We start from the raw sequence: 13,742 nt of genomic DNA, 5'->3' as shown, positions 1-13,742 counted from the left end.
GGGATGTTTCAACGCCTACGAGTTGCGATGTTGTAATTGGGCTGACGTCTTGAGTCTCACGGAATTTGGTGTACATTTTACGTGCAATCCTTTTTATGTCCTGCTATTGAACGGGTTTTGCTCACGATAAGGGGACTCCTTGAGTATACCCTAACTACTACCTCTCTTACCTTACTCTTACCTACTCTTACCTTACTATTTAATATAGATTAGAAGAAAGAATTATGGGTACGTGGAATACGCTCGTGTAATATTTTCACAGCTCATAAATGGACAAGCTTTTAGGACATTTTTGATAATATAGAAGTAGCAAACGCAGCAGTTCACCTGATGGTAAGTGACCACTGGTGCTCATGTAACTATGTAACCAATCCCACATAAGATTGGGCTCTCACTAAGACCGACCACAGATTCCAAATGTTGTCTCCTCAAACCTACTAAGTACATTGCAATACCATTTTTTACTTAATTTTTTTTTCATTTTCGAATTTTAATGTATTAGTTTCATTGAAGACATGTTTTACCCTTTTTGTAGTGATTGCGCAAAATTCATACTTAAATTAAAATACATAACTCTTTGAACCAAAGATTGTATTTGAGGTTATAATTATTTTAACGTAGATGAAACCGCGGGGCACATGTAGTCAAAAATACTCATATGTACGTAATGTTATGTTCCAAATGTAGGCGGATTTGATTTGAGCCATAAAAGGAAAGCAGGCAGACGTCTCAAATATTATAGTACGTCTGATGTTTTCACTCAGCTGATTCCTGCAAACGGATGCCTAGGCTTTCTGTCTTCTTTGTTTTACGTAATACTATTACATGAATGTATTGAATACTGATGTTAGTATGTATTATGTATTTGGTCTCGCTGCTCTCAGAATTGTATTAGAATTTATGGGAAATAGTGGTTATTCAAGCGCATAACCTTGCGGCTTGTGTAGTTCTTAAATGATCTACAAAGTTAAGTAACGGATGAAAATTAATGGACTTTTCTGTGATTTTAAGGAAACGATAAATTGTCTATATTATTATTATTTTATATCCGTTGTTGGACCATTTGGCTTTATAGGCGTATATTTGACACCGGTTTGACTAATCTAGGTCAAGTATAGGATTTCTCGTTAGTTCAGTCTAGGAGAGATCCTAGAGACTATAGCACCATTAACAGATCCAAAACCTCTTCGACGATCTGAAAGTCATACTCTGGCTATGCAAGTTGTGATTATAATTGGTTTGTGTCCATTTTGGCAACGGGAGACCTCCCGCCAGGCCAGGTGACCATGCCCGCGGAACAGCCGTGCTGCAACAGGCTCAGTTCCGAGCTTGTATATATGCAAGATGTTGAGAAAACTTCGTTAGCATGGTTCAGAATACATGTGACAGCATCTCTTGACTAGTAACGAGAAGTTGCCTTAGTGTTTACTAAAAGAATCGTGAGGAAGAAAGGAATCTACTGAGCTACACATTTCCTTATAGAAAGTAGAAATGCCCTAAATTGTCTTTCTGTGTCTTCATATAAGAGCACTTCCAGATTATTCATTCCCTGATCGTCTGCTGGCCAGAAATACCGGATTAACGGTCAAATGTAAATGAAGTAGATTTACACCATTTGAATTTCTAAATATCGTTGCGTTATTAAGCAAAGTTTCTCGGTTTGTACATAACTTAATTAAGGGCGGCTTACCGGAACTGATTAAAACTTCGCTCACGTTACCTTCCGGATTAGGATAATCCAAAACCACCAGGGTGGTGTGATATGTGATAAATCCAAATAACCCTTGGGTTCATCCCTTTTTTACGAGGTACAATTTCAGAAAGAGATTTAACAAACTCATCAGAAAGCACCCTTATCAACTTTATGGTGACATAATACTTATCTACCCGCATGGCGTGACAACTACCGTATCAATTCATCGCACAGTCTATGGTGTTGGTATTGTAATTGTTCGCTATTACAATAAAATATCATACCACGAATATCCTAGAAAGAAAGTTTTGAACAGGTCATTAAGAAAACGCTATGAAAAAGTCGTATGGCAAGTGATTATTTGACCGATAAATGTGTGGTCTGAATTAGCTTCAGCTACACATACGAATACTTTATTAGCCTACGTTGACGTTGCGTATGAAACTTTAATAAAATGATACTTCTCCATAGCGAAATACCTTCTAAAGTGGTGGGAACCTGTTTTAAAGGTGGTAGGTGGTTTTATAAGCTCGTTGCAGATTTAATTGATACTTCACTTGCTCTCTGAATGAATTTACAAATACGACACTGTATGTACTGTGCTATTTTTTTTAAAATTAAGGAACCACACTATCGCTTTGGGTAGGACCTGTAATGATAGCTGTGTTTGTGTAAAATAAATAAAAAAAAATAAAAAATAAGGTGGTAGTGGTTCGACTCCGGCAGCACCACCCTACAACTATTTCTGCCTTACGACAGCAGTGTTAAACGTTGCTGTGTTGTGATTTGAAGGGTAAGGTAAGGAGATATTCTTTTCGAGGCATTCCAGCTTAGTCCTCGGGGGCAGCAGCGCATCTGTGGAGTACGAATCTAATCTTATCTGGGGTTGATTTTAGTTGTCTGAGGTTGAAAAGATGAATTTAGATTTTAGATCTGTGTCTAAATATTTATGTTTTTATAAGCATCAATGACATTCACGATGCAGAGATTACGTAGTTTATATTAAGTTGTTCCTTACGATTTACGAATGCCTAGCATGATTTTTTTTCCTTAATTTGATTACCTAATAACTTTTTATGAAATAAAGTAGGTAAGTTATCATAATAATACAGGTAGTAACTAATTTTAGTCTTAGATAAACATAGTAAGGTTTATTACCGAAATTATACAGATTTCTAGAGATTTTGTTTATTATGATGTAATACCGGGAATTTGTGTAGGTCCTAATAAAATTGATACATTTATACAAGATTGGAGTTATGAATGAAAACGTCAAAACTAAGAATACGCGTCTGGAGGAGTCATTACAAATAATATGCCTTTAAAAATATACATCATGAGGGAAATATGGCCATTAAAGATTCATTTCTAAACTAACATTATTTACGGTGAGAATTTTACCGAATATAGGTATTTAAATTGGTCATACATTTTAATAATGCTTTAATCTCAGAATATATTATTATTATAGCAATTCCATCGAACTGGTATATAAGAAGTGGTGTTTCTATGGGCATATTTCTATGGCGCACTACGCACGGCAGTGGTACCGCACGTCGGCGGTAGGGCACGCAGAGGTTCGGCACGGTATCGGTACGGCACGGCAACGGTACGACACGATATCTTAATGTAGAATCAGAAATATAGTGAATCCGAAAGTGATCAGTGAAAAAAGACCTTATGTACTTTTACATGACTAAATATATGCAGTCGATTAAAAATGCCTGCTTAAGGTATACCAGAGTTATGAAGTGTAGAGTCCTACTTTGAAGTTTCTAATAAATAAGTAAGTAAACTATTTCTTCAACTAAATCAACGTATTCAACTAAAGATCAGTACCCTTACCATGAGTTTTTAAAATTCCCACAATTTTACGTTACGTTTACTCAATCAATTATTCTGTTCCGTTTGCTTCAGTAGACTAAGTAAACGTTAACAAATACGAAAACAGTCATATCTGTCAAAACGTAAAAACTCATGGTAAGGGTACAGTCGTTAAACTTGTCGGAGACGTTACGGTGGTTTACAAACATTTGACACGCGTTGGCCGCCATCTCATTCTCCCTCTACCAACATTAATTAAAGAAGCGTGATGAAGCCCCAGCAGGTAGTACGTATACTCTTGCCCAAAAGTGGAATATAAAAATAGTTGCAGTCAGCCATAAGACAGAAGCAGGTGTACCGAAACTGCCGTTGCTCTCGTTCTACCTTCAACTGCCGTTGTATGACAAATTGTCAACATTTTTATTTCCGCCTATAAACAAATTCAACACGAAAATAAAACTAAAATCCCTTGTATTTTATTTTTTAACAAGCAGTAATCCGAGACTTAAAATTAGAATGGAGTCTGATATTTCATTTGACAGGCCGCCCGACCTAAATCAAACGAACCAAAAATAAAATGTAACACATTCATTTCAGGACTTGAATATCAATCGGAAACGTATCATGAGAAGATCGATGACATTTGTCGGAAATATTTGAATCTAAATTTAATGTGTCATCTTTTGTTTCATTAACATTTAAATAACCAAGGGAAGATAGTGGTACCATTTCAAGACGATTAATGGTGGTATACCTAAGTCTTCGTTGTTTCAGTCCGGAAGTACCACTATTTTTGCTTTATAACAGTTGTATTAAGTACTTTTGAATTTTGGATTGAATGGTGTTGTAACGGAGAGATATTTATACGAAGCATTCTACTTTAATCTTCATCAGTAGCTATGCCTCTGCGGCCAACCTCAAGTAGGATTTTATCTGGAGTTGACAGTTGATGTCCATGGGCGGCAACTGCCACGTACCATCAGTACCCTTACCATGAGTTTTTACGTTTTGATAAATATGACTGTTTTGGTATTTGTTTACGTATTGCCCATACAATTTCCAATCAGCGCCCCTAGCGGATCGTATCAGAACTATAGTGTCAGTAACGTAACATGAAATGTCTAAATTAACAAAATGGCGCTTTATGTTTTGTCTCTCTTTTTTGCGAACATGTAAGCAGACAAAAAGACTTGAGCACTTACTTATTATTACGTTTACTCAGTCTACTGAAGCAAACGGAACAGAATAATGTATTGAGTAAACGTAACGTAAAATTGTGGGATGTTTTGAAAACTTATGGTAAGGGTACAGGTTGCATGTTCCTTTGTTTCATCTATACAGTAAACATATAAACAAATGGCTCTGAATCATTATACTCTAATAGCCATTAATCATAGTAGCGTGTTGGTCCATCGGGAGGTTATGTAAATCGTGCTAAATGTCATTAGATAGCAATCGTTCCATGTTGGAAGCCTTGGGCGAAATACACACGACTATCAGATTAGCTTTCCCAAAATTTAAACGGCTACAGACCCACTGCATTATTTCAAATATTCTTCTGTTTTAAGTTTTTAAATAATATTTTTTTAGTAACATTATTTTGGTTGTCATATTCGTCATTTGATACCCTTTCATTTGATACCCATATAATAAGAGTGCATACAAGTTAATTGCTCTTCCATCTTGGGTCGTCTACCATACAGTACCCTTTACGTTACGTTTACTCAATCCATTATTCTGTCCCGTTTGCTTCAGTAGACTGAGCTTACTTCTTGTTACGTTTGTAACAAGAAGTAAGCTCCGCGCCGAGATGCGTTTTCCAAACTAAGGTACGAAAAATTTTAAAATAGCCACTCCCGCACCGCGAAGCGAGATACGGCGCAGTGTATCAGTAGGTAAGCCTAAACATCATCTCATTTTTTTAATAATAATGGATTATGAAATTAAAAGTTGTATATAACATTATTGAAATAATAATATTTGCTACAAATCTTTTTACCACCACTAGAATATATGCCTTCACATGTACATTTGTTTTAGCTTCTAGATGAGGTTTTATCTATGTTTTACACTTTTTATTAAATTATATAATAAAACCAAGCTCATTTTTTCATATAGTATTGTACAAATTTAATAAATTTTAAAGCACGGAATTTCTAAAATGATGGAAAGACTCATTAAATATAAGCAATTTACTTTGAAAGTGTTTCAAATTTTATAAAATGAATTTCATATATTTTTTGTACGTACTTAATGAAAGCAAAGGAAGAGCATACTCCTCCTTATATTAAGTGGTTTTTGCCGCTCATTGACATCCATTAATGATCCTAAAATGATTAAGAGTCCTACATGGACATCTTTAATCAACCCCAACCAGGATTACATATTCCTACCTGAGGTCAGCCACAGATGCGCCGCTACCTTTGAGGACTTAAACTGGAACGCCTCTGAAAAGTATGTCCTTACCACAATCTTTAAACCGGAACACTTCAGCGCTTAACACTGCTGTTATTAGGCTGAAATAGGTGTGGCGGTGGCGCCGCCGGACTCGAACCACAAACAGTTGTACCACCTAAATTGTGTTTGTAGATCGCCGGAGATCTACACATGTTGCTATGCGCACTTCATGTGTATGCAGAAATACATTACTAATATTGTGTTCGTTCCATATAATCCATTGCACAACTCCATTATGGTTCAGCGAGATTTTATATTCTCATTAGAAGTATTTTTGTTTATCAAAGTTTTCATAATTTTCTCCAAATGTTCTGTTGAGAAATAGCCGTTTCACCATTAGGAGACTACATCAAAATATTTTTTATGTATTTTTTTTCTACAGAATTACTTTTACAGTGATTAATATGTCAACGCTTCAAGTTTTTCAAAGAGAAGTGGCATAAGATAAATGATAGTATCATAAACTATTTAAATATATTTTTGAAGATAGAATATTCCAGTATAAATATTAGATGCTACATAAATAACTGTTAATAATAAAAAATATATGAAGTAACATAATCCCTTTAACACACCGACGACATTTATTGTAATTTATATTGACATCAACACATACAAAATTAGTTTATTACTCGTTTTAATTTCAAGGAAGTTGTCAAGGTTTTTTGCTGACGTGATAATATACGGTCTAACCCCTTTTTTCAAGAAGAACCCTTATTCAGCAGTCCCAGGCAGGATTGGGTTAATTTTCAGATACCTGACGTCACAAGCAGGTGAACTTGTGACAAAGAATTAAATTTTATGAAAGCTGTGTTTTTAATGTGTTCATGAATTGTTTTTCGATTTCTATGCAAAGATCTTGAAAATTTTGGGATTAAGTGTCCCTATTTGTAAGGTTCTATATCTCTGAGGCTAAAAACTGTCTTGTACAAATAGACGGAAAAATATTCAGAAATCGTTTTCCCATTTTTGTAGATATAGCTTGAAACTGTTTAGCTTTAAAGACATTTTTTGAACTTAAAGGCAGGCGTTATATTAATTCTTAAATAGTATAGATCAATTGAAACGATATCCAAAACAAATGACAGTCTAGCAATCTCTACCGTGACAGTTATTTATCACCGAAATTAGTTAAACAAATAGAAGTTTGTCATCTCGTTAGAAAGTTAATTAAATGGCGGCGACTTAACGGAACAGAGTTAAACTTGGCTGGAATTATATGAATAGTTTAACTTAGAGGTTACCGTTACTTGCGCGAAAACTTGGCATGCTTCGCTTCATTGTTTATCGCATTGTTTATCCAGCTTACAAAATCTTCTACATAGTATTAACATCCCAATAGGAAAATAGTGAAGAAGAGATTTAAATTCAACAAAGATAAACATGCCGACTTTTACGAACTATAGATAAAAAAGTTAAAAAAAAACGCTTACAATGTTTTTAGGGTTCCTTACCCAAAGGGTTTTTACCCTTTAATAAGACTTCGCTGTCTGTCCGTGTGTCCGTTTGTCACAGGGCTCTATCTGTCAAACCGTAATAGATAGAATCTTGAAGTTTTTTTTATATATATTTATATTACAGATGATACATAACGGTGGCCGCTATAACAACAAATACTAAAAATAAAAATAGGTTGAATATTAAAGGGGAATATTACTGCGTCGTGTATATTTTTTATTGAAACTCAGCCGCAGAACTAAACAACTTCATAGCATATTTATATATCTAGAGATAAGTGGAAAGCGAACTAAAAAAATATACCATATTGGTAAAAAACTTTCAATAAGTTTAAATTGGTACAAAACTTTCAATAGTTTATTTAGTTTTGACTGGACAGCATAGCTAAGGCGGGGTTTCGTAATAAATTGTGCCTTATCATCTGCGGCTGGCGGGGAAACAAGCGATTTGTCATCGCAGCGATAAAAACGATAACAGTTGTTCTTGTGAGGTTTTATTTCAAATCTAGGTATGCAGGGCCGGATTTGGTGGTCTAGAGAACCTGGGGCTAAAAATGAGCGGAGGCCCCTAAATGTTTTTCGAATAAAAGGAAAAGTATTTCCAACAGGACTGAAATTGCTATCTTATAAAACTAATTTTACAAATAATCTGTAGTAATTTGTTGATCAAATAAAATTGATTAACAACCGAATTACCTAGTTATTGAACAAAAATAATGTAAAAGTTGCTGACCCGTCGAAATTTGGATTTTTATATCTATTGTGGGGCCCCTCTTTGGTGGGGCACCGGTGTACTAACCCTTCTGGCTCATTTTCATTGGTCGTTAGAGCCCGCGTTCGGAGTACGGGAGATTTCTGTTTAAGCATGCCGTAGGGCCCGAATGCGGTAACCGTTTTCATTAGTCGATGGAACTCGCATGCGGGGTACGGGAGATTTCTTTTTAAGCATGCCATATGTTCTGCATGCGGTAACCGTTTTCATTAGTCAATGACGCCCGCATGCCATATTTTGGTATTCCTCACATTAGACACTAGCTTTGAAATCGTACCTGCTATGGAACACCAATTAATGTTGTGTGGAGCAATTTTATCTATTTCTGACATACTTAAGAAGAAATTATTAGCTTCACTAATGAAAAAGAAAAAAAGACTTGAAAATGACTGTAATTATTGACATCTCGCTTGTTTTAAATAATGTGAATTTTAGCAACTCATAGAAATGAATATTTTATTTAACCAAGTTATACTCGACATATTAATAAAAATAAATCACGTTCTACGTTCGTAGGCCTAAATTTAAATTCCCTGTGATGTGGGTGTCAGGGACACACAGACACGTTTATATTTACACTCAAACCAGACATCGACGTTTCTCATTAAGATATCTGTCACCCCGGGTATCGAATACAGAACCCTGTGAAACTTAAACCAGCATGATGAAAGATATATGTGTATCCTCATAGATATATTTAACTCAATGATGTTCTTGAAGAAATAAATACATTTATGAAGTAAGTACTTAGAAGTGGTGTATAAACTATTATGACATATTATTTTACGATAATGGTGGTATAGACCTCAGTTTGTTACTAACTTCATATATAACAGTGGTTCTACCAGAAATGTATAACAGATGAGTTGCCGCAGCCTAAAAACCAAGATACTTAAACTTTTGAAGTTTGTAGAACCCTTCTTAACGATTGCTTAACGACGATAAGATTACATTCCTACATGAGCTGTGGTTGGTTTTTTTTCGAGCGGGAAACCTTCAAAACGTAGGTACCCGACGATGTGGGAGCAACGCCGGGTTATGTGGAATTTTTACCGCACTAAAACCCCCCCGGTGGCCGTCCTTAACGCTTGTTGGAGAACTCCGGGATCTCCGACGGAAAAGAACCAGATCCCTCCAAGCGCGATGCCCCGATTGGGCTCTACCATGGAGGAGCAGTTTTCGCTCCTCCCACACCATGTAGTGTTTACGACGGTATGTGACCACACATACCGCCGTCCTTCCCGGGATCGCTTGCTGGGCGGTTCGAGCTCCCACCCTTGCCGCCCGCAACCTCGGAAGCCCCCTTTTAGTCGCCTCCTACGACAGGCGGGGGATACCGCAGCCCTATTCTAGTCCCGGAACTACAGGGACAGCGCCGCTACCCCTAAGGACTAAACTGGAGTGCCGGAAACATATTTTTTCTTCATCACTCCTTCAAATGAAACACAGGAGAGCTTCTGCTGTTATCAGTCAGAAATAGGTTCTGGTGGCACTGGTGCCTAGTAATTTTGGTATGTAGTATGATCGTGGTAATTACTATGTCTTACGTGGTAGTTACTTGTACATTAACGCCTTCATGTAATTTAAGATTAATGACTACTAAGTATTTTTATTATGGGAACGATATTATTGTGTTGGTGTAATAAACAAATCGCTGGCTCTAGTTATTTCCAATTTGAAATATGACTTGTTACATTACGTTTTTATTTTGATATGCTTGACAGGTGAATAATAAATTACAGGTTAATAATTCGCCAAGTACGAGTCGAACTCGTACATGGCCGTACCATTATTTTTTATTCATTTTATTATTTTCAACAACACTTAGTTATATGACACAAAATAGATGGCGTTGGGGTGATGATGAATGATACGTAAACATCGTATCATAAAAATAAAATAACTACTTATATTAAAATATGTTTTATGGTTCTTATTTAAAATTGATTGTAAAAATTTCAACAGTCTTCCTAGTACGGTTTAACAGTTAGTTCGAAAAATGCCGAAAATTATCGTTTTGTTGTATGGAGACCCCTTTTAATATAAAACTTTATTTTATTTTTAACATTTGTTGTTATAGCGGCCACCGTTATGCATCTTCTGTAAATTTCATGCGTCTATCTATTACGGTTCCAGAGATAGCCCTGTGACAGACGGTCAGACAGCGAAGTCTTAGTAATAGGGTTCCGTTTTTACCCTTTGGGTACGGAACCCTAAAAAGGTAATACTTCACGCCTATATTTAGCCGACTACTAAGGGTAACGTTTTACGAGCATATGTATGTCTAATTATTTGGCATATTCTCTAGCTCAAACGGCTTGAAGGATTTGTACAAATGAGGTAACATTGGATTCGTCTAAATTGTGGGAATATTATCCACTAATTAAGAAGTCGGGTGGTTGTTTTCCTTATAATTACTAGTAACATGATTTTATTTAGTCATTTTATTTTATCTAGTCATTTATATACTATAATATCTGTACATACATTTATAGGTCAAATCTTACAATCAAATATATACCTACTTCAACTAAACTACTTCCAAGAGAGTTGAGATAATAGGAGAATTCCAGTTTAAAAACGTTAACCATGAAATTAAAAGATACTATTATACTAAGCTGACTTGGAGTAGTCTTGGATGATGGAATATTAATACCTCAATTAAATAACATATGAAGGGGTTGGAACCCTTTGTCGTTCAACACCGGAGGCAATACCACCACTCTTACATGGGTTTTACCTGAGTCCTCAAGGATACAAGTTGTGCAGTAGCCCACCTTAAATAAAACTCTAGTTCCATCTAGGATCGGTTACGAATCATGATAACGATAAATGATAAATTTATATCAGACGACTAATTTTAACAACCTTGTTAATGGATCAGGCTCTTTGGACGCCTTTCAAACAGAGTAGTGCTGAACACTGTTGTATACGTAGAAGTAGGTGCAGCGGTGTACTTAACATCTGATTGCCTGAAGCCCGTCTGCTTTTACAAAAAGAAACTTCCTAGAACAAGCGATAAGTTTGAAAGTCGTCATCTTGAAACCAAGAACAACCGTACTTTCCCTCGAAGTCTCCACGGACTTATAAATTTGTAAGCTTCTTAGAAATAAGTTTTTGTAACATGTTGCTATCGAGGCTTCATTTTCTTGTCAATCATGAACTTCAAAGTTTCGAAGTTAAAATCGAAGAAAAAATTAATTGTTATTTTAGAAATGGCGCTTATAGTAAACGATGATGTAGATCTTACATTTATAAATCTTATAGTTCTAAGTTACGGTTCACTTCATACGTTATTGTCGCGATAATTTTTAATAACACATTTTTAGTTGTATTAATAATTAAATTATGTAATTCAATGTATACATCATAAGGTAAAGTAGCAAACCTGCATATATTCCACCTGATTTCCATACAGATAAGAGGTTCTACAATTCAATAACAGGTCGATAACTAAAGATAGCTGTGGCGGTGGTACCTCCCCAATCGGACAGTAATGGTCCTATTCACAATATGTACTGTATTGGTCTGCCATACCCTGACGCATGAGGCATTCCACTTTGATCTTTGGTGACAAAGGCGTCAATTCCTAAATTTAAATAAAATACTGCTTGCATATGATCGTGGTTTAAAAATAATTATGTCATAAATTCATTTATATTTCTATGTACAAAGAATGGTTGGAAGAATTTATGTCATACTTTTTATAATATAAGAGTAGCGGATGAGTATGCAGTGCACCCGATGATAAGTGGCTACTGCCGCCCATGGACATCTATAATCAACCCCAGATGAGATTCGATTCCTACGTGAAGTCGCCAACAACACCTACTCTTGAGGACTAAGTTGGAATACCTCGGATAAATATGTCTCATTCACCACACCCTTCAAACCAGAGCATATCAGCGATTAGCACAGATTATTAGGCAGAAATAGGTGTGGCGGTGATGCCACCGGAGTCGAACCACAGAGTGTTCTACCACCTACAATGTCTTGCTACTCTTATTAAACTACAATAAAATAATAAGAACTCTCTTAAGAAATAATTATGAGATTGTTCTGTATGATAGCCTTCAAGTTGATTACAGGTGCTTTGTATACATAATTCCTAAGCCTAAGATGTAATGTTGTAATAGCTTTGCTCGCAATCAGCTCAAGCATTGTTACTGTGTTGCGGCTAAATCAACTGCTCTAGAAATTGTACATAATTGTCCATGTGAATATGTCAAATTTTGTGATGAACATATTTTGTGTAAACATAAATGTATAAGTAGTAAGTAAGTAATAATCGACATTTCTTCTAAAACATTTTTAAGTAAAGCAAAAAAAATAGAATATTTTCTCGTAAGTTCCTCAAGTTATTTTTTTATAGTTAATAATTGTGACTATATCAAAATATATTTTTAAGAAGTCCATAAAAATATTGGCTGCGAGGTAATAATAATTTTCATTGTTTTTATTTCAGGGTAACTTTTAGAGTACCTATTATTATGTAAATATATTTCTGGCGGAAGTATCATTTCTTAGGTTATAAAAACTTTTACAACAATGAAAAAAGTTTTTCATATCCTTATTAAATATTCTCCGGAATGCAAATTATAAAGTACTTTTAATTAAGGTACTTTACCTAGTTCGCTGCTGGTCTCAGCCTCAATGACCTGGGCCACCAGGTCCCTGGCCCTCGAGTGCATCCGCGTGAGGTGGACCCTGGACCTGCCATGTCTGATCAACGTCCTCCCATGTCTCACGTGCTTCACATCACTACGAAAATCACATTGCACTAAAGACGCGAAATATATGAATAATAGCGTCCGCATTTTCAAAAAACCATCGTTACGTGCGCACCGCTCGAGCGCCCGACCGATACTGACGCGCACAGCTGTCTGTGCTCTCCGATTTTTGTTTTTAATTTCGCAACGCATAAGTTTGGAAGTTTCTTCAATTTCGCAAAGTTTTTGAATAATGCTCAGTGAGATGTCTTAGTGAAGCGTAGTTTTACTCGAATATGCCCTGATGATTAAAACTGGAGTTTTCATGTCCGTTTCCCGTAGCAAGCCTACGCTTGCGTCCGCATAACGTAACTCTGAAAAGTTGTGAGTGTAACAAAATCATGCTTTTATGTTTAAACTTTTCCTTTGTCTTAGTTTTTATAAAGTACTTTTGTGATTGTGATTGATGACGATGGTGGCATTTTTGGTGTCATGAAAAAGGATTTAGAAAATTTTAATTAAGGCTCTCAAATTAAGATTGTTTTCTAACTTATCTATTAAATGTAAAATTATTACGTTTATCTGGAGGCACGGCAGTGCCTCCAGATAAACAGGTCAGGATATTATTTAGTGAAGATAAATTGAAGAATGGAACTTTATTCCAAAAACAATAATAAGTACTATCTAAAAGTAAATAAAACAAATATTATCAGAAGTTAATCCACGCGTACCAAAATGGAATGTCTCATATGAGTAATGTCTTGATTTTTATAATGAAAACGTAGGCATTCACTGAGATATTATATCAAGTTTGGACACTTATTAAAAGT

The 13,742-nt window shown here is 35.6% G+C and overlaps 1 protein-coding gene across 1 annotated transcript in view; it reads right to left on the bottom strand.

Moving 5' to 3' along the window:
- The window catches only part of LOC140749514 (metabotropic glycine receptor), a 165,957-nt gene extending 152,932 nt beyond the window's left edge, over positions 1–13,025 (bottom strand). The window contains exon 1 of the mRNA XM_073082594.1: positions 12,831–13,025. Within this exon, the coding sequence (XP_072938695.1) occupies positions 12,831–13,020 (190 nt within the window). The 5' untranslated portion in view covers positions 13,021–13,025. The remainder of the gene's footprint in view (positions 1–12,830) is intronic.
- Between the last annotated feature and the right edge of the window lie 717 nt (positions 13,026–13,742).

This window comes from Epargyreus clarus, unplaced genomic scaffold, assembly GCF_041222505.1.
Source record: "Epargyreus clarus isolate Ecla_fem2 unplaced genomic scaffold, WU_Ecla_fem_2.2 ptg000003l, whole genome shotgun sequence".
Classification (NCBI taxonomy): domain Eukaryota; kingdom Metazoa; phylum Arthropoda; class Insecta; order Lepidoptera; family Hesperiidae; genus Epargyreus; species Epargyreus clarus.
Note: the sequence above shows the minus strand (reverse complement) of the source record. Positions and strands in the feature narration are given on the sequence as shown.